Genomic DNA, 25,463 nt, shown 5'->3' with positions numbered 1-25,463 from the left:
CCATCTTTCACCCCTTATAATTTTTTTCTTTTGGTTTTAAATTTTGACCTATTTGGAGTTGAACCTTTAAATATAGATTGTAGCCCATTATTTTCTCCCAGAAAAGGTTAATAAATTGACCTCAAAATCTTCATTGAAAAGTCATCTTTTCCCAACTGATTTGAGATGTCCCAAAGGCTATGATTGGCTCCATCAGGAGGAAGGGGGGGTGTTAAAGAAAGTCTTTAAGGGTTACATTCCAGGTGTGCTCTGGTAGGGGGTGTCCCAGGGAGTCCTGATGGGAGTTAGGATTCACTTGTTCATTTGGGAGATATTCACTTACCATATTCTCAGTAGACATTTCCTTCCTGTAGTGGGTGTGTTCAAGGGCACTTAACCAGGGGAAGAAAAAAATGAGTCTCCCTAATCTTGTTAGGAATGGGGAGAGGGAGGGGAGAAGAGAGAACGAGAAAAAAACGTTATTTAAAAAAATAAGCCTTAGAGCAAGAAGGACTATATTCATAAGGTGAAGGTGAAAGGAAAGTGACCACAACACTCTGAGCGACCAAGAGATCTTTATTGCAACACTGCAAAAGAGAGAGAAAGAAAGAGCGGGGAAAGAAGAAAGGGGGGGGTAGAACAGAGAAAGAGAGAGAGAGAGAGAGAGAGAGAGAGAGAGAAGAAGAAGAAGAAGAGGAGGAGGAGGAGGAGGAGGAGGAGGAGGAGGAGAGGAGAGGGTAAGAGGGAGAGCAAAAGCAAGAGAAGAAAGAGAGAGCAAGAGAGAGAGACAAAGGGAGAAGAGCAATAGAGAAGGGCCGGGCAGGAGGGACTTTTTTATAGCCCAAATCTAATGGGGTTTTGGTCTGCAAGCTGCCTTATTGGCATACAGTGATTGGATCATACAGTAATGTCATCTTATGTGCTCAGGCAGATGGGGCAGGGGCTAGATGTGGGTTTCCATTGCACCAGACGCGTGAGTGTCGAGTGTTCAGCCTTGAGTGGGGTTCAGTGTTCAGGCTTGAGCAAACAGGTGATAAAGGACCAGACAGAGGGGGGTTTGAGTGCGTGGGTTATCCTGCAGCTAACATTCCTTCAGCCTGCTCTGCAAACAACATAGTTCAGCCTGTCCTGCACCTAAAAAAAGGGATCACTATTACAGTACTGCACCCCAGGAAATTTGTGTCCGAGTACCTCCTAGGCCCACTAGCCTTCCCAGGCATCAGTCACCAGGGAGTGGCAAAGCAGAGGCTAATCTCTTGAGATGACTTCTTTTTTTGGAGGGGGGGGGGGGCGGGAAATTGAACTCAGGACCACTGGACTGGTAAGCCACATCCCCAGCCCTATTTTGTATTTTATTTAGAGACAGGGTCTCACTGAGTTGCTTAGCCCCTCGCTAAATTGCTGGTGCGAGGTCTGAATTTTGATCCTCCTGCCTCCGCCTCCCAAGCCGCTGGATAACAGGTGGGCGCCCAGCCCCGAGATAACTTTTGAATGGTGCGCCCACAGCCTCTGCCTTGCTCCGAACTACATTTCCCAGAAGGCTCAGCGGTGCGAACTACCTTCCTAGGCAAACTTGCCCTCCTCTTCCTGAGGCTCTCCGGTTCCTACCAATAGTAAGAAAGGGGCGGAAAGTAAAACCCATGTCAAACGCACGGGAGCGGCCTTCTTTGGGAGCCGGGGTTGGAGGCTGATGCAGGACTCAGGCCTTCGCAGTGTGTTTCAATAAAGTCTGCAATCCTTTCTGGTGGCCGCAGCTAATCGCTGATAGGAATCCTGAAACACGGAACCACCTTGTCCACCTCTGGTTACCTTTCTAACTGTGTTTCCCAGAGCACTACTCGGCATGACCTCCTTCTCGCGGGAATTCAGCCTTAAAGTCACGCGCTGGCGGGACCCTGGGGGCTTCCAGCCGCTAATCCAGTGCTATGGAGTGTTTTACTGCCTCGAAAGCTTGGGAGGCCTGAGGTGAGGATCCCCAGAGGAGGGCGGGGCTGACGCCGAGGCTTGTCTTTGTGCCGCGGAGGAGTTGAGGTTGAAATTGTGTGGTTGTTATTATGTGTGTGGTAGTTTCTGAAGAACGATCGTGTGGTCTTAACAGACTGTTGAGTATTTCCGTCTAATGGTCACACGGAGTGGAGAACCTGCTGCGTGAGTGAGAGGCATTAGGACCGCGCGCGGCATTGTGTGCGATCCTGGGCGCTCGTGACTGGCTGGGCGTTTCGGAGTTGTCTCCTCTGTAGTGTATGATTGTGTGACGTTGTGGGCACATGCATCAGAGTACAGGTGGGAATACAGATGCAGACTGTGTGGTTGTAGTTGTGTGTGTGCATGTGGTTAGTGTGTGATTTTGACTGTGACCAGGGTACAGGTGAACCGTGTCTGTGACCGCAGATGTAACTTTGAGCGTCCTCTTGGTAAAAGTGCGGTTGTGCCTGTGGGACCTTTAGAGACTCTGGGTGTGTGGCCTGTGGTTTGGGGAGTGGGTTTCCTGTAACTCAGTGGTACCTCAAAGCACTATACTCTAGTTTTAGGACTTAAAATGCATGTTATCATGATACCCTTTGTCTTTTATTATATTTATTTATTTGTTCAAATGTTCTTAAGAATATTTCATATTAGATACAATAGTTCATTCAGTTTTTTTCTTCTTCTTTTTTTTTTTTTTTTGGCGTGTTGTGTAGTATACTGCATTTATTCATCCCTGCTAATAATGGAGGATATTTGAGCTATTTCTAGTTTTTTATTTTATAAATAATGCTGCTATTACCATACTCTAGGCCAGAAGCTTGACTTTGGGGATCCAACAACTCAGGTTCTAGCCACACACCCCAAAAAACAAAAGGAAAAGGTAATGGACAAAATCATGAAAGAACTTTAATCAGTGTAGCTACACTGAGAAGACAACGGGACCGGTGTCCTTTGCCCTGTCTTTAAGGGACTGACAGTGACTTTTATAAAAAAGTGAGTTTTATAAAAAAGGTAAATGAGGGCAAGGTTTGAGAGTTAGATAACTGGAGGCTTTTCAACAGTTGACAGAGCATGTGGTCTTGACCAGACATGGTCTGGTCCATCATTATCGCAGGACAAGGCAGAACCTTATCTAAAATATGAAAGTTACTGTTTCACATGGAGGGTAGCTAACTTCAATTCATCACAATATATGTATTGATCAGACCCTGTTTCTGGATCCAAGGTTACCACAAGCAAAGGAGATGGATGTGAAATGGAAACAGAGATGCCAAGTCTTTAATCCTACTTTTAGTCACCTATTGGACATTTGCAGGCAAAAGTAAAGAGTTTAAATCCTTGTTACACTACCACTAACATTCTTTTACATAGGGTACACATGCTTGTTCACCAGAGGAATTGCTTCATCATACGATATTTTGCACTTTACCAAATGGTGCAAAATATATACCAAAGTGAATGCACACATTTACACTTGCACAGCAATGTTTAAAACATCTTATTGCTCTGTTTTCCCATCAAAACACGGTTAAAGCTGTGTTTAAAAACAATTTTTAAAATTTTTATGAGTAGATATATAGTAAATTGGGTAAATTTTTAAAAGGAATATTTATTGACCATTGTTCAGCAGTACTTACAATAAAGTAAATAATATACATTTGGTAACATTCTGATTACTACAAAGTTATTTTCTTGGCTTGTGTTGAACCAGTAATCCGAATACTGAAAAGACTGAACCTACCTACATGTAAGGAATGATTTGGGATAGAGAAAAAATATGCAAGTCAAAAAAAATATGCAAGTCAAAAAAAATTTAGATTAAAAACTTTGTCACTCATTTATGTGAGCAGGTTGTAAATTGCCAGCATCTCTAGTCATCTGATCAGGTTTCCATGAGCCAAATCTAAGACATTCCATGAATTATGACCTTTTATTACACAGATTTCAACTTTAAAAAAGGAATGGCTAATTAAAGGAATCCTTAAAATGTTCGCTTAAGTCTTGGTAATTAAGACAAACTAGGATTTGTCTAGTTTACTTGTCTGGGTGCCCAAGTTGTTGAGTAATAGTATTTTTTCCTTTCAAGAATTTTGCAAATAAAACTGTTGCATTTATGTTACTATAGATGTATATTTAACATGGCTTTTTCTTTTCTTTTTTTGATGTTTAATTTAGTTCTTTCCTCTTTTTTTGGTACCAAGGATTGAACTTGGGGACACTTAACCACTGAGCCACATCCCCAGCCCTTTTTTTTTTTTTTTTTTGTATTTATTTAAAGACAGGGTCTCACTGAGTTACTAAGCACCTCGCCTTTGCTAAGGTTGGCTTTGAACTCGAGATCCTCCTGACTCAGCCTCTGGAGCTGCTAGGTACGGGTGAGTGCCACCATGCCTGGCTTATGCCACCATGCCTGGCTTGTGCCATCGCACCTGGCTTATTTATTTTCCTTTTTTTATTGGCACATTATAATTATACATAACAGCTGGATTTTTAAAATTTGTTCTAATTAGTTACAGATGACAGTAGAATGCATTTTGACACATTGTACACAAATGGAGCACAACTTCTCAATCCTCTGGCTGTACATGTTGCAGAGTCACACCAGTAAGTGTAATCATACATATATAGGGTAAAAGTAATGTCTGTCTCATTCTACCATCCTTCCCATCCCCACAGCCCCACCTTGTGGCTGCTTTTAATTATCCAATTTAAACTGTCCAGTTAACTATAGAATCATTTATTTAACCTGAAGTGTTATGGTTTCAGGAAAAATTTCAATTTAACTTGAAGTGACTTATTTCTTAGGTTACACAGAATGATGGAATCTCAGGAACATGGGTTTACCACCCATGGTTTTTGTTTTGGTGAATGTTTTAAAAAATAAAAACCAACCATTATGTAAGCATTTTATGTACGCATGTGCATGTGTATACGCGCACACACACACAAAAACAAAAACCCCAGAATGGTCCTTAGGTATATGAGTTAAAACAAGTTCTGAGTAATGACTATGGAAAACTTCCCCAACTTTTAGAAAAGCATATGAAATATACCATCATATCAAATGTTCTTTCCTGATAAAGGATGCAACTAAGGAAAGTTTTTATTTGTTCAAAGTAACTAGTGCTATTGATGCAAAACAAAAAAATAAATAAATAAAACCCAACAACTGCCCCAATACTACTTTCAAAACCAATATATCAAACTTGATTTTCATTAGAATGTAGTTATTTTTTCATACTAGTAAAGCAAAAACCAAAACCCATATTTTATGTATTACACATATTAAAAACAATACAAACAATTATTGAGCTTCATCTTCTGGACAAGAATGTCAAGTTAGTCTCTCTTACTAAAAAAGCAATTATAATTTGAGGACGCTTCATATTTGCCTCTTTTGCCAGCACCAGGGCTGTCTCATCTGAATCTTTCCATTTCATGAGAAACATCAGTTCTCCACTGCTGTCTGTGGGACCAGTTATTTGCTCAGGATCAAGACCTCTGGCAAAGCCTCTTGGTTTGTCAGTGGCTTCTCTTTTCTTTTTGGCTTGCTATCATCAGATTCATTGTTAGGTAAAGATTTTTGGGGGGGGATGCTGGGGTAGCACGCTCGCCTAGCATGCGTGAGTCACTGGGTTCGATTCTCAGCACCACATAAAAATAAAATAAAGATATTGTGTCCACCTAAAAATCTTAAAAATAAATATTTAAAAAAAGTTCTTTTTTTGGTACCATTTTTTTCTTTACAAGCTTTTTTTTAATATTTATTTTTTAGTTGTAGTTGGGTACAATACCTTTATTTTGTTTATTTATATGTGGTGTTGAGGATTGAACCCAGGACCCTGCATGCGCTGGGCAGGCACTCCACCACTGAGCCAAAACCCCAGCCCCTCTTTACAAGCTTTTTGAGAATTAAAAAATGTGTCAGTTCTGGACGATCTAAATTTTCTTCAGGTTCCCAAGTATTGTCAGCATCTCTAAATCCCTTCCACTTCAGAAAATAATTCCCTCTTTCCATTTATGACACATCAATCTAGTATTTTTCCTATTACAAATTCTTCAGTCTCTGTCAACTTTTTTTACTTTTTCGATTCTGTTTCTTTCCCATTTTTTGCAATGTAGTTTTATTGGAGGCCATTTTTTAAATTGCAGACTTAAAGAGCTATCTTTCACCACCGATGCTCCAGGTCTTGGATCTCTGCACCTCCATATAAATGTTTTTTACATTGGTGCTTAACAATCTCTTAGATCAATGTTAAGAACTTCGCCAAGATCCCACATGGGTCCCTTGTGATGCCTCTTCTGTCATTTCTCGTTTACAATCACTCTTCAGAATTCTGTCACCAGTAGGTTTTTGTTTTTTATTTGATACTAAGGAATGAACCCAGGAGCACTTTACCACTGAGCTACATACTCTACATACTCAGCCCTTTTTATTTTTTATAATATTTTTAGTTGTTGATGAATCTTTTATTTTATTTTATATGTGGTGCTGAGAATCGAACCCAGTGCCTCACATGCTAGGCAAGTGCTCTACCACTGAGCCACAACCTCAGACCATACTCAGCCCTTTTTAAATTTTGAGACAGGGTCTTGCTAGGTTGCAGATACTGATCTCAAACTTGTAATCCTCCTGCTTCAGCCTGCCAAGTCCCTGGAATTTCAGGTGGATTTCACTGCACCAGGCTTTTTGGGGGGTGGGGTAGTGGGGATTGAAATCAGGGGCACTAGGACACTGAGCCACATCCTTAGACCTATTTTTAATATAATTTTTAATAACTTTGTTTTATTTATTTATCTTTATGTAGTGCTGAGGATCGAACCCAGGACCACACATGTACTAGGCAAGCACTCTACCACTGAGCTACAACCCCACCCCTATTTTGTATTTTATTTAGAGACAGCGTCTCACTGAATTGCTTAATGCCTCACTTTTGCTGACGTTGCTTTGAACTTGAGATTCTCCTGCCTCAGCCTCCCAAGCTGCTGGGACTAGAAGTGTGTGCCATCACGCCCGGCTAGCATACATTCTTTTTTTTTTTTTTTTTTTTTAAAGATAGAGTGAGAGAGAGAGAGAGGGAGAGAAAATTTTAATATTTATTTTTTAGTTTTTGGCGGACACAACATCTTTGTTTGTATGTGGTGCTAAGGATCGAACCCAGGCCGCACGCATGCCAGGCGAGCGCGCTACCGCTTGAGCCACATCTCCAGCCCTAGCATACATTCATAAGCCTGACTTATTTTGCTCTATACTTGTTGTGTGAAATTCACAAATGTTAAGTGTAATTGTACTTATTTCTCATTGCATTTGGGAATATATTGTAATATATTAATTGATTACACTTTTGATGGATATTTTAGTAGTTCTGAATTTGAGACTATTGCCCATTATTTTCCTTCAATGAAAAGTCTACCATGTTTTTGTTGGGCAAATACTTAAAAGTAGAATTGCTAGATTATATGGTGTTCCATTTTATGTTCAACCCAGCAATTTATGAAAGTTCCAGTTGATCCACATACTCTCCATTATTTGGTATTATAATCTTTTATGTATTCTGTTCATTGTGTAGTTAAATTTTATAGTAGTTTTAATTTTCATTTCCTTTATGCATAAATGATGTTCAGCACCTTTCTCTATGTTTATTCACCACTTGGATCTCCTCTTTATTGAAGTGACTGTTCAGGTAATCTTGTTCACTTTCTCCTTTTTAATTTTTTTTTTAAGTTTTAGGTGGACACAATATCTTTATTTTACATTTATGTGGTGCTGAGGATCGAACCCAGGGCCTGGTGCGTGCTAGGCGAGCACTCTACCACTAAGCCACAACCCCAGCCCTCCTTTTTAATTTTTAAAATTTAATTTTCAGGGCTGGGGTTGTGGCTCAGCAGTAGAGTGCTCACGTAGCACGTGTGAGGCCCTGGGTTCGATCCTCAGCACCACATATAAATAAATAAATTAAATTAAGATATTGTGTCCAATTACAACTAAAAATAAATATTTAATTAAATTAATTTTCATACTGTGAAAATGCTATAAAGAATTCCCATATACTCTTCACCCATCTGCCTACATAGTACAATTGTGAAAACTGAGAAATTTATACTGATGTAAATTTTTTAACTAGTTTATTGAACTTATTCAAATTTTAAATTTTGTTAATTGTACTTTTCTATTCCAGAAACTAATCAAAGGTCTCCTATTGGTTTATTTTGTCTTGTCCCATTAGCCTTCCCATATCTGACATAGTTGTCTAGCCCTTATTTATTTATTTATTTATTTGGTATCAGGAATTGAATCCAAGAGCACTTAACCACTGAGCCACATCCCCAGCCCTTTTTATGTATTTATTTATATTTATTTTGAGACAGGGTCTCACTAAGTCACTGAGGCTGGCTTTGAACTTGAGATTCTCCTGCCTCAACCTCCCAAGCTGCTGGGATTACAGGCACGTGCCACTGCCCCCAGCTAGCCCTTTATATCTGTTATGAAGATGATTTTGAACAATATTGGCCAGTTATTTGGTAGACTTTTTTCCTTTCTTTCTTTTGTTTTTAATTACTGCATACTTCAGCTTGTGGCCTGAAAGTCAAAACCCTTTGAGATAAAAACATTTCTGTCCTATAGCTGGCTCCTGAAATCCTGGACATTTTTCATATTAGAGGCAGGTTAAAAAATAAACTATTTTCTTATAAACCTGTTTCCTTTTTGAAGTAATATTTCTTGTTCTGCTTATCACTGGTGATGTTTGCTGGGCTTGTCTACCGACATTTGTTTTTTATCTGTGACATAAAAGATGATCTGAGGATTGGAGTGAAATCTATAAACTGACTAGCCCAGAGTCTAGCTCTTGACAGCCACTCAGTTAATAGAAGGAAAATTGCAATCTTCCATCCAAAAGGCAAAACATTCAATAGATTGTAAGAATAGAAAGTTCTACCTGGTTGAGGTGGCTTGTGCCTGTAATCCCAGCAGCACAAGAGACTGAGGCAGGAGGATCTCAAGCTCAAACCAGCTTTGGCAATTTAGCAAGGCCCTAAGCAACTTAGCAAGGCCTTGTCTCAAAATAAAACATAAAAAAGGGCAGGGGAAGTGGCTCACTGGTTAAGTGCCCCTGAGTTCAATCCCTGGTACCAAAAAAAAAAAAAAAAAAGAAAGAAAGAGAAAGTTCTAATTTTTAGGGGGAGGCTATACATAAGTATACATAATTTCTCTTTCAGTTATAAATAACAGAAAAACCAAAATGAAAACACCCTGAACAGTAAAGACTTTAAATATAATACAGGAATTGTTTTCTATTGCTACTACAAATAATTACCAAAACCAATTCCATGGGTCTGAAGTCAGTGGGCACAGCCATTCATCACTTGAGTCTTCTACTCAGGGCCTCCCTATTAAAATCAAGGTATCAGTTGGACTGTCCTCTCATTCGGAGGCTCTTGGGAAGCTTTGTTTTCAAGTTCATCCAGGTTGTTAAAAGAATTTAGGTCCTAGAGGTTCTAGGACCAAGGTTCCATTTCCTTGATATGGTCCCCTTCATCTTTGAGACAACAGCAGATTGAATTGTTTTCGTCCTTCTAATGGAATGCCTTTTTCAATTTAGGCTCATCCTTCGTATTTCCTCATGGTTAAACTTAAGACTATGCATTTTTGGCAAAAAGATCACTGAAATGGTGGTGTTCTTCTCAATGTGTTGTATCAGAGTTATGTGATATTGTATTTTGGTATTAATAGTGTTTCTTGGGGCTGGGGTTGTGGCTCAGCTCTAGAGCGCTTGCCTAGGACATGTAAGGCTCTGGGTTCGATCTTAAGCACCACATAAAAATAAACAAATAAAATAAAGGTATTGTGCCCAACTACAACTAAAAAAAATTTTTTTTAAATAGTGTTTCTTTGATCACTTGATAAAATCACTGCTATTCCCATTGTCTTAAGTAATATCTTGTGGGGAGACAGACACTTCAGGACTGTGCAAAAATCTTATTTCTCATCATGTTTTTGCCCATTAATTTTACCCTCAATTTATGAATCTTATCTATAAGAACACTATGATATTTGACTAATGGTGATTTCTATCAATCCTTCTACATTTAATCTGAATTTTACTGTAAGGAAGGACTATCTATTCCTCATGTATATTTAATTATTTATGGACTCTTGGATATATATTTTATTTTATTCTCTGAGTTTTATTCCATTATTGTCATTATTCATTTTGCTGCCCAGAGTTTAGCCCATTTTGGCCTTTAGGAGTTACTTAAGTTTGATCCTGTGTCCTTTCAATGCATTTTTAAAAAATGAGCATTTTCTTACTTTCTAGCACCATTCACTATTCAAAACTTACCTGGTATTTTCCCTCTTCCAGCCCTGAAATCAGCAATTTCTTCATGGACCCCTAATTTCTTTTATCGGAGAATGAATTTATAAACCAAGATCTGGGCATTGGTGTGCCCCTGCTGGATTTCAGTCAGCAGAAAGAGCTTAAAAAAAAAAAAAAAAATATATATATATATATATATACACACACACACACACACACACACACACACACACATACACACACATATGTACATATATATGTATGTATATAAATTTTGCTACATGCATTTATATCTGGTATACATATATGTGTGTTTACATATATATGTTTGTACATTATATATGTATTTGTTGTTCTTGTTGTTCTAGAGATTTAAACCTAGAGCACTTTACCACTGATCCCTTTTTATTCTTCTTTTTTGGCGGGTGGAAGGGAAGTTGTACCAGGGATTGAATTCAGAGTTACTCAACCACCTGAGCCACATCCCCAGCCCTTTTTTTGTATTTTATTTAGAGACAGGGTCTCACTGAATTGCTTAGCACCTTGCTTTTGCTGAGGCTGGCTTTGAGTTTGTAATCCTTCTGCCTCAGCCTCCTGAGCCTCTGGGATTACAGGCATGTGCCTCCATGCCTGGCTTTGTTGTTCTTTTTGATACAAGGTCTCGCTAAATTGCTTAAGACCTAGTTAAGTAACTGGGGCTGGCCATGATCCTCCTACCTCAGCCTCCTGAGCTTCTGGGATTATAGGCATGTACCGCCACACCTGGCTGTTTATATATTTTAAAACTACAAATTCGGGCTGGGATGTGGCTCAAGCCGTAGCGCACTCGCCTGGCATGCGTGCGGCCTGGGTTCGATCCTCAGCACCACATACAAACAAAGATGTTGTGTTCGCCGAAAACTAAAAATATTTTAAAAATTCTCTCTCTCTCTCTCTTAAAAAAATAAAAAAACCCCTACAAATTCAAACCCATACCTTCAATTCCAATTTAAAAATCACAGTTTCTGTCAAGAACAGTAAAGTATCTGAAATTTGACCCTGCGTGTCAGCTAACAAGTTAATATGAGACAGTTTCACAGATGTTGGCAGAAGACATGGGACTTTTGGGTCAGCAATATTATTTTGTTTGCTTTTCTGGGTTTCAATTATCTTGTGTGTGTGTGTGTGTGTGTGTGTGTGTGTGTTGCTAGGGATTAAACCCAGGGCTTTGTGCATGCAAGGCAAGCACTCTACCAACTGAGCTGTATCCCCAGCCCTATGGGTTTCAATTATCTTAAATCAAGACCTGTTATCCCGCAAATCCTCTTAAACTATGTAGGATTATTTTTTCTTGTTAGGACTTGGGACCTAATCATACTAACCAAGCTTACTGAAAACTGTTTTTTTTAATGTATATTTATTTTTTATTAATTTTTAAATTTGTTTTAATTAGTTACACATGACAGTTGAGAACTGTTGACTTACTTTTAGGAATTACCCATTAACATAGGGTACAAGTAAAATGATACACACACAGGATATATATTATAGCATTGTTTATTATAGTGAAAGACTGGAAATAACCAAAGGATCATTAACTACAGATGAGTTGAAAAATTAAGATATGTTCATTCAATGAAATGCAGTGTGATTATGAAGACAATTACATATCATAATATGTACTGGTTGGGATTTATTTTAAGATATATGAATTCCAACCAGTAAAAATATCTATGTCTATAATAGTATGTATAATATACTATAATTAGAGTAAAAGAATTTTATATCCTTGTATATGTGTATGTTTGCATGTACACAAACATATATTCTTTAGGCCATCTTTATCTTGCTGAAATCCTCCTGTTGTAGTCCAAATAGAACTGTCTCTTGGGAGATTGCCCATTCTTCTCATTGATAGCTCTCAAATGTTTGTGTGGGGTGAATAGAGGGGAGATTTTCATTCTGGGAGCTTTGAGGCAACTGGGATCTCATGTCTCTCCTTTCGCCTTTCCCAGCTCTACCGCTTTCCAAAAGAGGAACCCAGAGGTCTTTCAACAGATATCAAAGCCATGGCTCAGGTGAGATGCTATTTCCTGTTGCTCAGATAGAAACATTTTTACCTCTAGCACATAGGAACATTTGCTTTCTCATCTTGGTGCTTTTTATTTTTTTAAAAAAATCCTTTTAGACAGTCTAATTGTAAGTAGTGCCAAAGTGTTCTTACTCTTCTGTAAAAGAAAGGGTATTTAGTAGGCCAGTTTAAATTTTTTTCCATTGTTGGTAATAGTTATAGAAAAAAGAAGTGGCTACATAATCTTATTTAATTTTTATACTCTTAAGTTGTAGATAACAGTTAGGCATCCATATTTCTCTAAAGAACTTTTAATCAGAATTTTTAAAAAATTTTTTTTTAATATTTATTTTTTAGTTATAAGTGAACACAATGTCTTTATTTTACTTTATATGATGCTGAGGATTGAACCCAGTGCCTCATGCATGCCAGGCGAGCTCTCTACCTCTGAGCCACAACCCCAGCCCCTTAAACAGAATTTTATTTTTTATTTTTATTTTTTTAAAGAGAGAGTGAGAGAGGAGAGTGAGAGAGAGAGAGAATTTTTAATATTTATTTTTTTAGTTCTCGGCGGACACAACATCTTTGTTGGTATGTGGTGCTGAGGATCGAACCCGGGCCGCACGCATGCCAGGCGAGCGCGCTACCGCTTGAGCCACATCCCCAGCCCTAAACAGAATTTTAAAACGGAATTTTCATCAGAAAATAGTTTATCAATCATTCTTTTTATAGTTTGAGCTGTAGATGGACACAGTATTTTTATTTTTTATTTATTTATTTTTATGTGGTGCTGAAGATCGAACCCAGGGCCTCACACTGTGTGGGAAGTGCACAACCCCAACTCCTCATCATTTTTTTAGTTGAAAAATTATTTAATGTAAAAACAGTCTGACTGGGTTGGGGTTGTGGCTCAGCTGTAGAGCGCTCGCCTAGCACACGCGAGGCTCTGGGTTTAAACCTTAGCACCACAAAAAAATAAAATAAAGATATTGTGTCCATCTACAACTAAAAAATAAATATTAAAAAATAAAAAAACAGTCTGACCCAAAGCCAGGCTCAGTAGTAAGTGCTTGTAGTTCTAGCTACTTGGGAGGCTGAGGGAGGAAGATCACTTTAGAATAGGAGTTCAAGATTAGTCTGGGAAACATAGTGAAATCCTGTCTCTTTAACAACAACAAAAGTCTGACCTACATCAGGTTTAATGTTTTTTACATTGGTTACCAGTTTCCCCTTTCAGGACCTGAGCTCCATTTCCTCCTAAACAATCCAGTACCCTTTATAGTTGCCTCCATTTGCTGGGGTGGGAATGGGTGGTGGGGCCGGGTAATAGGATTAAACTCAGGGGCACACGATCACTGAGCCACATCCCCAGCCCAATTTTATATTTTTAAATTTAGAGACAGGGTCTCACTGAGTTGCTTAGTGCCTCGCTTTTGCTGAGGCTAGCTTTGAACTCGTGATCCTCCTGCCTCAGCCTCCCAATCTGCTGGGATTACAGGTGTGCACTACTGTACCCGGGTACAGTTTCCCCCTTTTTAAAACAATGCTTACATGCTCCCTTACTAAGTGCTCCAGCATTTCCTATCTCCAATTTCTTCCACAAATCCTGATAGTACAGAAATATGTTCCTCATATTGAATTAATCTAATTTGCCTGGACACTTGAATGGGAAAGAAGTGAGTAACTAGGGCACATAGAGAGAAGCACTATTATCTCCACAAACCTTGGTTTTCCAGTAAGAATTTTTGTAATGGTTTTGTTCAACTTCAGTCTTAGTACATGGCAAGTTCTCCTGGTTTATGAGATTTTTAGGTTTGGGAAAATAACTGCTGATTGATTAAAGCTCTAATACTCCAGTATGCATCCATGAGATACTGATATCAAGTGGGACGTGGTAGCACATGGTTGTTATCCCAGCTACTTGGGAGGTAGAAACAAGAGGATCACAATTTCAAGGCCAGCCTCAGCAATTTAGCAAACCCTGTTTCAAAATAAAAAATAAAAAGGGCTGAGAATGTAGCTCAGTGGTCTAGCGCCTCTGAGTCAGTCCCCAGTACTGGAGGGAAAAATTGATAATACCATTATGTTAATCTGGATCATCCACCATCATTTTTCTATAACTCAGGAACAAGAGGGACTTAAAATTGGACAGTGGATGGTTAATATGGAGCCATTGTCAAGGAGGTCTTTAAAGATCACTTCTGGCCTAATTTTTTAATTGAAGGCAAAAAAAGTTAACATTTATATCCTTACAATAGAATGTTAATCAGTGAGAAATAAATATACTTATAAAAGCATTTATTGTAACAATTCTTATGATAGTAGCATCAGGATGAATTAGTGTTAAATTATATGCAAATTTAATTTTCTAAAATAAAATATTTTTAAAGCCATTTACATATGTTTTCAAGTGAAGTAAAACTCTTCCAGTCCTGCCCCATCTGCATTTAACTTTTTGTTTGTTTATTTGTTTTTTTGGTATGAGAGATTGAATCCAGGGGCGCTTACCCACAGAGCCACATCCCCAGCCCTTTTTAATATATTATTTAGAGACAGGGTCTTGCTAAGTTGCTTAGGGCCTCACTAAGTTGCTGAGACTGGCTTTGAACTTGAGATCCTCCTGCCTCAGCTTCCCGAGCCACTGGGATTACAGACATGTGTCACTGTGCCCAACTTCAACTCTTGAATATGGTTTAATTGCTGTCTTTTGATAAATTTGTTATATTAATGATCCCTCAATTTACTTCAAAATAAAAAGGGACATCATATTCCCACATTTTACTTTTCATTTTTCCTGACTCTGTTAAGGAAAAACAGTCAGGAAAAAAGCCTGACTTTATTTAAAGCCATGATAACATTACATGTAATATTATCATGGCTTTAAATATCATTCTTACTGGGCATAGTGGCACATGCCTGTAATCCCAGTGGCTCTGGAGGCTGAGGCAGGAGGATCACAAGTTCAAAGCCAGCCTTAGCAACTTAGTGAGACCCTAAGGAATTTAGCAAGACCCTATCTCAGAATAAAAAATAAAAAGGGTTGGGGATGTGGCTCAGTGGTAGAGTGTCCCTGAGTTCAATCTCTGGTACCAAAAAAGAAAAAATTATTCTCTATCAAGTCATCTTATGGCTTTATTCTAATATACTCTTTCATTTTCCCTGGGGTTAATTGTTTCTTCTACTACTTGTTTAGTTGTTTGTGTTATAGCTAAGAGTTCCCAGTATTGTTGCCACGTGCCACAGTCAATAAGTTTTCTATCAGGAACACATCAGTTCCCTTTGAACATAGAAACTTCCTTCCTATTCCATTGTCTCCTACTCCCATCTGATCTGGTTATTCTCTAGACCTGTGACATAGCTTTCCTAAGACTTTCCTTTTATCACTTTCCCTGGATCCCCGCCCCCCCCCCCATACACTCTGTCTAGTGTTCTTTACCTGTTTCCTGAATCCCATGTCATCTTTTTCAGGTTGACTCCCTCATTTGGGTGGAATATATCCTCTAGTAGTTTTCCTAGGAAATTGTATTTGAGTCCTTGTATCTCTAGAAATGTCATTTTTAAATACTCAGAACAGAGTAGAGAGTTTGGTTTTAGAATTCTAGGTCAGAATTCATTTTCTCCCCCAGGATATTGAAGAATTGTTCTTATTATTTCTTGCTTTTAGAGAGTTCTTGAGAATTCCATTGACCCTCTGATTCTTGATGCCTTTTATATGACCTGCTATCCTTTGGATGCTTTTAGTGTTCTGTCTTTATCCCTTATTCTGAAATTTTACCTATTTGAGAGAAGGGGAAGAAAAAGAAGATCACATAGTATTCATGATTTATTGTATGTCAGGTATCATGCAAGGCATTGTGAACACAATTCCATTAATTACAATACTCATCTTGGCTGGATTTTTGTACCTTCCCACCCTTGTTCAGATGATAAAAATATCCCACTAAACAGAGTTTTGTCTGGAGAAAATAGAATGACATGGAAGCACAATGATCCTGTTGTGCTCATTTTTTACAGTCCTCTATATGCATCCCAGACATTCATATGCTCACTGTATTTCACTTCTGCTACCTTAATCTTTTTCTCCTACACAAAACATTTCTTTTTATTAATCAAGTCATATACATGGTTGTTGTTCCAGGAGTCAGTGATGTTCAGTGATGTATCCATAGACTTCTCTCAGGAGGAGTGGGAATGCCTGACTGATGATCAGAGACATTTATACAGAGATGTGATGTTGGAGAATTACAGCAACCTGGTTTCAATGGGTAAGGACATCTGTCCATAATAATTCAGATTCTGCCCTTGGAAGGTTTGTTTCCTCCAGTATGAAATGTTCTCCTACCTTTCATAGACCAGTTGGAGTCCTACATCCTTTCTTTGATCCTTCCTATAATGTCATGTCTTTCTTTACAGTGAGGAGTAGACTTGAAATCTGAGTCAATTCTCATTCTACATTTGTGTCATTACTTCTTTTGTAAGCAGGACATTCCATTTCTAAACCAAATGTGATCTCCTACTTGGAGCAAGGAAAGGAGCCCTGGTTGGTTGACAGAGAGCGGACAAGAGACCAATGGCCAGGTAAGTGAGGCACAGCAGGTAAAGATCCAGTTGGTTAGTAGAGAGACTGCTTCTTTGACATGCTCTCTGAGAAGCTCCCCTCAAAATCTTTAGTCCAGCTGTACATAAGCTTTCAAAGAAGGTTACCTTTTCCCCTTACATAACTCACTTTGTCTGCTTTTCTGCTCTTATCTCCTAATTCTAACTAGCCTGTACTCTCTTCCACCCTGTCTAATGATATTCCTTTCTGTCCATATTTTGGATCCAGTTTCTTCCCAGCTTCTCATCCTCTTGTATTTAGTCTTGTAAAAACATCACTGTTTCCTGAAATATATGTTTTCCTACATTGCCAAATGTCACATTCCTCATGACTAAAATATTCAGGGTCACTCCAGGTGAACTGGTCTACTTGAAATAACCACACAAAGACAGACAAACACCTTTTTCTTTGGGTCCTGCGACGGCTCCTCTGACCTTAAGGGTCCACAGAAAGAGAGAGAGAGAGAGAGAGAGAGAGAGCGAGCGAGCACATGCTGAACCCTTTTATTGAGAAGAAGCCATTCAAATGAGGCAAGGGGTTAAGTTTCAGGGGGTTGAGTCTAGCTTCCTGACATCTGCTGTCAGCAGGTTGACTGACATCTAGGAAGGCCACGCCCAAAGGCAAAGCAGGAGAAGGAGACACACAAAGGGCGTTTCCATGGAACATTCTATTCCCAGACAGGGCAAAGGGTTAGTATTACAAAGGAATAGGTGAATTTAGCTCCTGAAGACACACCTTCTATTTCCTTGGCTGGTACAACGCCTAAGTCACCAGGAAATGTAGTAATCAGTCAGAGCCTCTTGCTTCAGGATGAAGGCGTGGGTCAGAGAGGCTTCCCACAACCAAATACTTATTTTCTTTAACTATTTTTTCATTTTGGATCTAGGAGCTCCAAATCTTTACTGATTCAATCATACTTTTAACCAGTATTTACTATTTTACTAACATGTGTTGCAAAAGCAGGGGCAGGTTTGTATGTGTTAAGCTCAAGATACTAATTGGATATAGCATAAATGTCATATAGGCAATTTTATACATAAGTCGAGGTCAAATCAGGTTTGGAGAACTTGGAGAGCCTTCACTATAGAAGCACCCAGCATTGTACTGGATGAGATAACCGAGGGGCATGAGTATATATTAAAGGCAATGACAGCACCCTTAAGTGCCCCAGTGTCTAGAAGTCTACAGAATACAAAGGTATGGCAAAGAATTGTAGGTTGAGCAGTTGGGGATAGAAGCCAAACTCATGGGAGACAGTGTGCCATAAGGAGTAGATATTTTAATAGTTTCTACATGCGTTTTCTCATATAATTCTTGGATGCGTGCTCTCTCGCTCCCCTTTTTTTGTGGAGGAGTGGTACTAAGCATTGAACCCAGGGATGCTTAATTACTGAGCACATCCCCAACCTTTTTTTTATTATTATTATTAGCTGTAGGTGGACACAATAAATTTATTTTATTTATTTTTATGTGGTGCTGAGGATCGAACCCAGTGCCTCACACATGCTAGGCAAGTGCTCTATCACTGAGCCACAACTCCAGCCCTCCCAAGCCCTTTTTTATTTTTTATTTTAAGACAGGGTCTGAGTTGCTTAGGGCCTCACTAAGTTGCTGAGACTGGCTTTGAACTTGAGATCCTCTTACTTCAGCCTCCCAAGCTGCTGGTATTACAGGTGTGCGCCATTATGCTTGGCATTTGTGTCTTTATTTTTGAGACAGAGTCTTACTTTGTTACCTAGGCTGGGTTCAAGTAATCCTCCTTTCAGGTAGTTAGGACTACAGGTAAATGCCACTACACTTGGCTTAGTTATTTTTAATACTTTTGTCTTTTAACTAGAGTAAAAAAGCAATTTATATACTACTGGTATATTATTAGAGTCTTCTAAATATGACTGTTTGTACCTTTATAGTGAGTTTTGTATTTTCACATTGTGAGTGTCCTTTTGTTTCTATTTGGAAAAAAAAAAAAACTCTTGGCATTTCTTTTCTTATTTTTTATTATTTTTTTATTCTGATTTATTATATATGACAGGAATGTATTGCAATTCATATTACACATATAGAGTCCATTTTTTCATATCTCTGGTTGTATACAAGGTATAGTCACACCATTCATATCTTCATACATGTACTTTGGATAATGATGTCTTTCTCATTCCACCATCATTTCTAACCCTATGCCCCCTCTCTTCCCCTCCCACCCCTCTGCCGTATCTAGAATTTGTCTGTTCATCCCATGCTCCCCCTCCCTACCCCACTATGAAACAGCCTGATGCTGGTTGTTTTAATGAATCATAATTATAGCCATTATTTATCAGGTGGTTAGTATGTGCCCAATATTGTTAAAACACTTCATGAACTAGATTTCTTTTTATTGTCATTTTTTGTTTGTTTGTTTGTTTTTGATAGAGAGAGAGAGAGAATATTTTTTTAATATTTATTTTTCAGTTTTTGGTGGACACAACATCTTTATTTTATTTTTATGTGGTGCTGAGGATAGAACCCAGCGCCCTGTGCATGCCAAGGCAAGTCGTTACCACTTGAGCCACATCCCCAGCCCCTTATTGTCATGTTTGTTGAGATATAATTTACATATGGTACAATTTGCCCTACTTAGTTTTATAGTTATATGAATTTTGACAACACAAATATGAAAAAATGACAACATATATGGATGTGTACAGTACTACAGTCAAGGTACAGAATATGTTACCTTGTTCTCCTTCACTTCCTTCTTTTTAAACAAATAGAGAAATTAATTTTAATATATTTTCATTTAACCCAATGGATTACCAACATAATTTGCTAAGAAAATAATTGTTAGTAAGATATTTCATGTTCATTTTGTTTTTCTTAGTAATTCTTTGGAATCTAATGTCTATTTAACACAAACCATACCTCAATTTAGACTAGACACATTTCAAATACTCAGTAGCCTCATGTAACCAATGGCTCCTTTCTCCATCTTTTACCTTTTGGTGAGAGATATACTGTAGACTGCATGATGAGTCCCTTATCACTAACAGACTAGATCACTTGGAAGACAGGACCTCAGACAATGAAGTGTTATTTTTTGTTGAGATCCATCTGAAAGGGACACCAAAGATATGAACTTAGAATATACAAGAGTAAAGCTGGGTGCTTTATTCTTCCCTATAAGACTCTATTAGACTGTGAGTTGGTTTCTTCATGCTTTTGGTGGGAATAACTTCAGTTAGGTGGCCTTCTCCTAAAAAATGGCTCTCTCTTATTTCATTTCCTACCTCTCCAAGTCTACAGAAGGAAAGATGCTTCACAAAATTTGTTGGTTTCCCTCAATCTTACCCTTACCTTTTTAAATACCTTATTAAACAATTTTTACCCTGATTGATCTTTTTCATCCTTCAATCTTGAGTAATGTTTTTTTTTAAATTATAAGAGAGTAAAATATACTCATCTCATATCACAGGCAATGTATGTATACATACCAGATTAATTATATATTAAAATATAATATATAAAATGCTAAAACTTTTAAAGAAAATATTTGTGTGACTTTGTGAAGAGAAATGGAAAACAAAAAACTACAAAATAAACAAAAGTCTGAAAACTTAGATATTTTTGTGTAAAAATTTATCAAAAAGGCTTGAAAGAGACTTGAATTGTATTACTAGTCATTTTTGTTTATTTAAGATTCTTAGTTGGCATCCATTATTTTTTAGAGCTTTGTATATGTTGTTCCAGGATCTCTTAGCTTTGAGAGTCTGGGTTGAAAAATCTGCTGAGATCCGAATTGATCTTCCCTTATAGGTAATCTGATTTTTCTCTCTTTAGGCCTTTAAAATTCTATCCTTATTTTGTGTGCTAGGCATTTTTATTATAATGTGTCTTGGTGTAAATCTTTTGTAGTTTTGTATTTTGGGTATCCTATAGGCTTCTTGTATTTGATTTTCCAGTTCATTCTTCATGCTTGGGGAATTTTATGATATTATTTCATTGACGAGATTGTGCATTCCTTTGGTTTGAATCTCTGAACCTTCCTCTCTCCCAATAAATCTTAAATTTGATCTTTTGATGGTATCCCATAATTCTTGGATATTCTATTCATGGTTTCTTACCATCTTCACTGTGAGGTCAATTTATTTTCAAGATTGTATATTTTGTCTTCATTGTCTGAGGTCCTGTCTTCCAAATGATCTAGTCTGTTGGTGATGCTATCTGTTGAGTTTTTTAATTGGCTTATTGTTTCTTTCATTTCAAGGGTTTCTGTTTGTTTGTTTGTTTGTTTGTTTCAGTATCTGTATCTCTTTCTTGAAGTAATCTCTTGCAACCTGTATCTTCATTGGAGTGATTGATTTTTACCTGTAGCTGCTCACTTAGGTCATTCTTTAATTCTCAAATCATTTCAGTTATTTATATTCTGAACTCCTTTTCTGACATTTCACCTACTGAGCTATCTGTGGATTCTATTGTTGTAGTATCTTGATTTGTTTTGGGCACTTTCCTCCCTTGTTTTTTCATGATGTCTATGTGGTTTGGTTCCTGGTTCTGTGAGGTGGTTTTGACATTTGGGTCCATTGGGTTTAGTCTGGAGCTTGGACACATGGGGGCCCTGGGTCCTGGATTAACCTGGTGCTGGCTTCCACATGAGTAGGCTTGGGAACCCATAGCATGGGAGTGTTTTTGGAGCCTGGGTACATGTGGGCAGCTCTGAAGTTCTTGTGGGGATAGGCTTACAACCTGATTATATGGGGATGGGCCTGAGTTATTAGTCTTTGTGGGCCAGCTTGGAGCCTGGGGTCATAGGACTGGTCTATTGCTGGGGTGGGCCTGGAAGTTGGGTCCACGAGGGTGCTGGCCTGTTTAATTGGTCTGCATAGATTGGCTATCACTTGGACTGGCCTGGAGTCTGGGCCTATGTGAGTCAGCTAGAACCTGGGGCCATAGGAGTTAGTCTGTCAATGATGTGGGCTTAAAGCCTTGTGCCAATTTGGTGCTGGGATTAACTGGGACAGACCTATTGTTACCATCTGCAGTAAAGTCAGATACTCAATTTGTTCCTTCCCTGAAATGTTATCTCTGTCCTGTTTCACTGCCTGGGCTTTGCAAAAAGGTGACATGGGTAATATAACACCGTCTTCCTACCCTCTTCAGTGTATCTTTTTTCTTATTTCTAAACTCTACTCAGCTATTATAATCTTTCATCTTGATTGCCTAGCAATTGTGAGGGTATTTTCAGACATGTCTAGTTGTTCAAATTGATGTTTCTGCAAAGGGACAAACACCGACAATTTCTATTCTGCTAATAGTTTTTATTGTCTGTTTTAAGGTTTTATTTTAGCTATCATGACTCTAACTTGTAGGTATCTCACATCATTTTTTTCTAATAAGTTGCTTTATTTTATCAATACCATGTCTCTTAGTCTTACTGAGAATGTGGTAAAAAGTATTTGTTTCTAATCTGTCCTCTACTTTTATCATGATCAGATTTAATACCTTACAACTATCAAAAAAAAGTTTCAGTGTGATACATTGCCATATGATTTTGTGTTATTTCAAACTATTTTCCTTATTTAATTGAGAATGTTATTCCACAGTAATATTAATTACCTACTATGTGCCACATATTTGACAGTATTCCTGTGTGATCTTCTTTTTCATTTTTTTAAATTGTTGATAGACCTTTATTTAATTTATTTATTTATATGCAGTGCTGAGAATCGAACCCAGTGCCTCAGTATGCAAGGCAAGCACTCTACCACTGAGTCACATCCCCAGCCCCCCTCCTGTCTTCTTTTCTCATCCATTTTTTTTAAACTTCAGTTTAATTCACTCGTTTTAATTGAAGTTTCATTCTTCCCAAATAATAAAAATGTTGAGTGAGTGCTTTCGTATTTTCTTTCAGTCCTGGAATCAACATGTGAGACCAAGAAGTTATTTCTGAAGAAAGAAATTTATGAAATAGAATCAGCCCAGTGGGAGATAATGGGAAGATTGACAAGACATGACCTTCAGTGCTCTAGTCTCACAGATGATTGGGATTGTAATGGCCAGTTTGAGAAACAACATGGCTCTCAGGACAGGCACTTCAGTGAACTGATAATCACCCATGAAGATGTGCCCACTTTTAGTCAACACCCATCCTTTACATTACAGCAACTTATTAATAATAAAGAAAAATACTGTGCAACAAAAGAATATAGAAAAAATGTTAGACATGACTCTAAATTTACTACACATCAAATAATTCATACCATTGAGAAACCCCATGAGTGTAAGGAGTGTGGCAAGGCCTTTAGACATCCCTCAAGACTTGCTCATCATCAGAAAATTCACACTGGCAAGAAGCCCTTTGAATGTAAAGAATGTGGGAAAACATTTATTTGTGGCTCAGACCTTACTCGACATGACAGGATTCACACTGGTGAGAAACCCTATGAATGTAAGGAATGTGGAAAGGCTTTTAGTAGTGGTTCCAACTTTACTCGACATCACAGAATTCACACTGGAGAGAAGCCTTATGAATGTAAAGAATGTGGGAAAGCCTTTAGCAGTAGTTCAAACTTTACCCAGCATCAGAGAATTCACACCGGAGAGAAACCTTATGAATGTAAGGAATGTGGCAATGCCTTTAGTCAGAGTTCACAACTTATTAAACATCAAAGAATCCACACAGGTGAGAAACCCTATGAATGTAAAGAATGTGAAAAAGCTTTTCGTTCTGGATCTGACCTTACTCGACATCAGAGAATTCATACTGGTGAGAAACCCTATGAATGTAAGATTTGTGGGAAAGCCTACTCGCAGAGTTCACAACTTATTAGTCATCATAGAATTCATGCTGGTGAGAAAACCTGTGAATACAAGGACTGTGGAAAGAACTTTAATTATAGTTCACAACTTATTCAGCATCAAAATCTGTACTGGTGATAAACCAGAATATATAAAATGGGTGGGAAGGTTTTGATTATGGCTCAAAACTTTTTGACTATCAGAGAATTTATCTTTCTGATAACCCTTCCATACATAAGAATGTAGAAACATTTATTTATTAACTATAGCTTATTCAGTCCAAGAAAAATCATGCTGGAGATACATAATATAAATAGAATATATTTTGGAAGCTTTTTAATAAAAATTCATTTTTCATTTGAATTCAGATTATTCAGTCTAGTAAATATTGAAAAAAATAACACTTGACCTTTCTGATATTCTTATACATCATAGAATTCATGCACACATATAATCCTGTGATTTTCATTTTCTTTTTTCCTTTATTTCTATAATTCTTACATTATTGATATTTTAATCTGTCTTAAATTTATGACTATAAAGATGTTTTTACATCATGTTTTGTAAAATGCCTTTATTTTTAAAATATCTCTAATAACTGAGAGAAGTAACCTTTTTATTTTTGAAGATACCTTTTTTAAAAAATGATATTGGGGATTAAACCCAGGGGCGCTCTACCACTAAACTACATCTCCATCCCCTTTTTATTTTTGTTTTGAGACAGGGTCTCACTAAATGGCTGAGGCTGACTTTGAACTTGAGACCCTTCTGCCTTAGCCTCCTGAGTTGTTGGAGATTTACAGGTATATACCACCAGGCCTAAGTGGCTTGTTCCTTTTAGCTCTTATAAAATTAAGGATTTCTTTTAGTAAAAATATTCATAAAAGATGTTCCACTCAATAAATAGGGATTTTTAAACACTTTCCTGATGTTTCCTTGTGCTACTATGATCTCTTATTAAATACCTACTAATGGACATTGTACTTTCCTCCATCTATTTTGCCACGATACATGCAAAAATGCATGTCCCTCATAGAAATTCTCTCTAGGCATATCTATACTATGTGTTTTATTTTAATGTAGAAATAAGTCATGAATATGTTTTGCTTATTAAAAATTTTATAAACATTACAAATAAGGAAAACATATCCACTGACTGCCATCCTTCTATTCATTCCCCTTTCCAAAAAAATAGTCATTTTCAGTTTGTTACTTACCCTTCCTGATACTGTTTATTTGAGAGTCAAGATGTCACTGTTGCCCAGACTGGGTTCAAACTCCTGGACTCAAGTGACTCTTGCTTCAGTTTTCCAAGTGGCTGTGACTACAGATGTGTACCACCATGCCCAGCCCTGTTTTTTTGTTGTTGGTGGGTTTTTTTGTTTGTTTGTTTGTTTGTTTTGTTTTATTTTGTTTTTTGTAGATGGGCACAATACCTTTGTTTAATTTATTCATTTTTATGTGGTGCTGAGGATCGAAACCAGTGCTTCACACATGCCAGGCAAGTGCTCTAACATTGAGACACAACCCCAGCCACCCCAGCCCTGTTTTTATAGATGTATTCTCAGTGGAAATTATAAAATGGAGATATTTATAATACCTACCTCATAATACTTCTCGAGGATTAAATGAGTTGAGACAAGGTGCTTAAAATTGTGCCTGCCATGTAATAAATACATATTTGCTGTATGTTAATCATTGTTTTTATATTCATTGTTGTCATCAGTATTATTTGTTGAAAGATATTAACTTTCTGAAGACCTTACCATTAAGCAGTGTA

General features: G+C 37.7%; 1 protein-coding gene and 1 pseudogene across 3 annotated transcripts; one reads left to right on the top strand and one right to left on the bottom strand.

Moving 5' to 3' along the window:
- Nucleotides 1-1,622: 1,622 nt before the first annotated feature.
- On the top strand, nt 1,623-25,463 carry ZNF566 (zinc finger protein 566). Of its 2 annotated transcripts, none has more exons than XM_081275489.1 (5): nt 1,623-1,944; nt 12,260-12,322; nt 16,454-16,580; nt 16,798-16,893; nt 22,797-25,463. In XM_081275489.1, exons 2-5 carry the CDS (start codon nt 12,314-12,316, stop codon nt 23,819-23,821), a joined length of 1,257 nt encoding a protein of 418 aa, XP_081131615.1. In that variant the 5' UTR covers nt 1,623-1,944; nt 12,260-12,313; the 3' UTR covers nt 23,822-25,463. The 2 variants fall into 2 exon arrangements, with proteins under 2 accessions (XP_081131615.1, XP_081131614.1); XM_081275488.1 differs by having other exon boundaries at nt 16,795-16,893.
- Nucleotides 5,252-6,274, bottom strand: LOC308638098 (chromobox protein homolog 3-like; annotated as a pseudogene). Its single transcript has 2 exons — nt 5,846-6,274; nt 5,252-5,556 (listed from the first exon to the last, which is right to left on the bottom strand). The product of its transcript is annotated as a chromobox protein homolog 3-like (transcript).

This window comes from Spermophilus citellus, assembly GCF_964194105.1.
Source record: "Spermophilus citellus genome assembly, chromosome: 18".
In the NCBI taxonomy this organism is placed as follows: Eukaryota; Metazoa; Chordata; class Mammalia; order Rodentia; family Sciuridae; genus Spermophilus; species Spermophilus citellus.
Note: the sequence above shows the minus strand (reverse complement) of the source record. Positions and strands in the feature narration are given on the sequence as shown.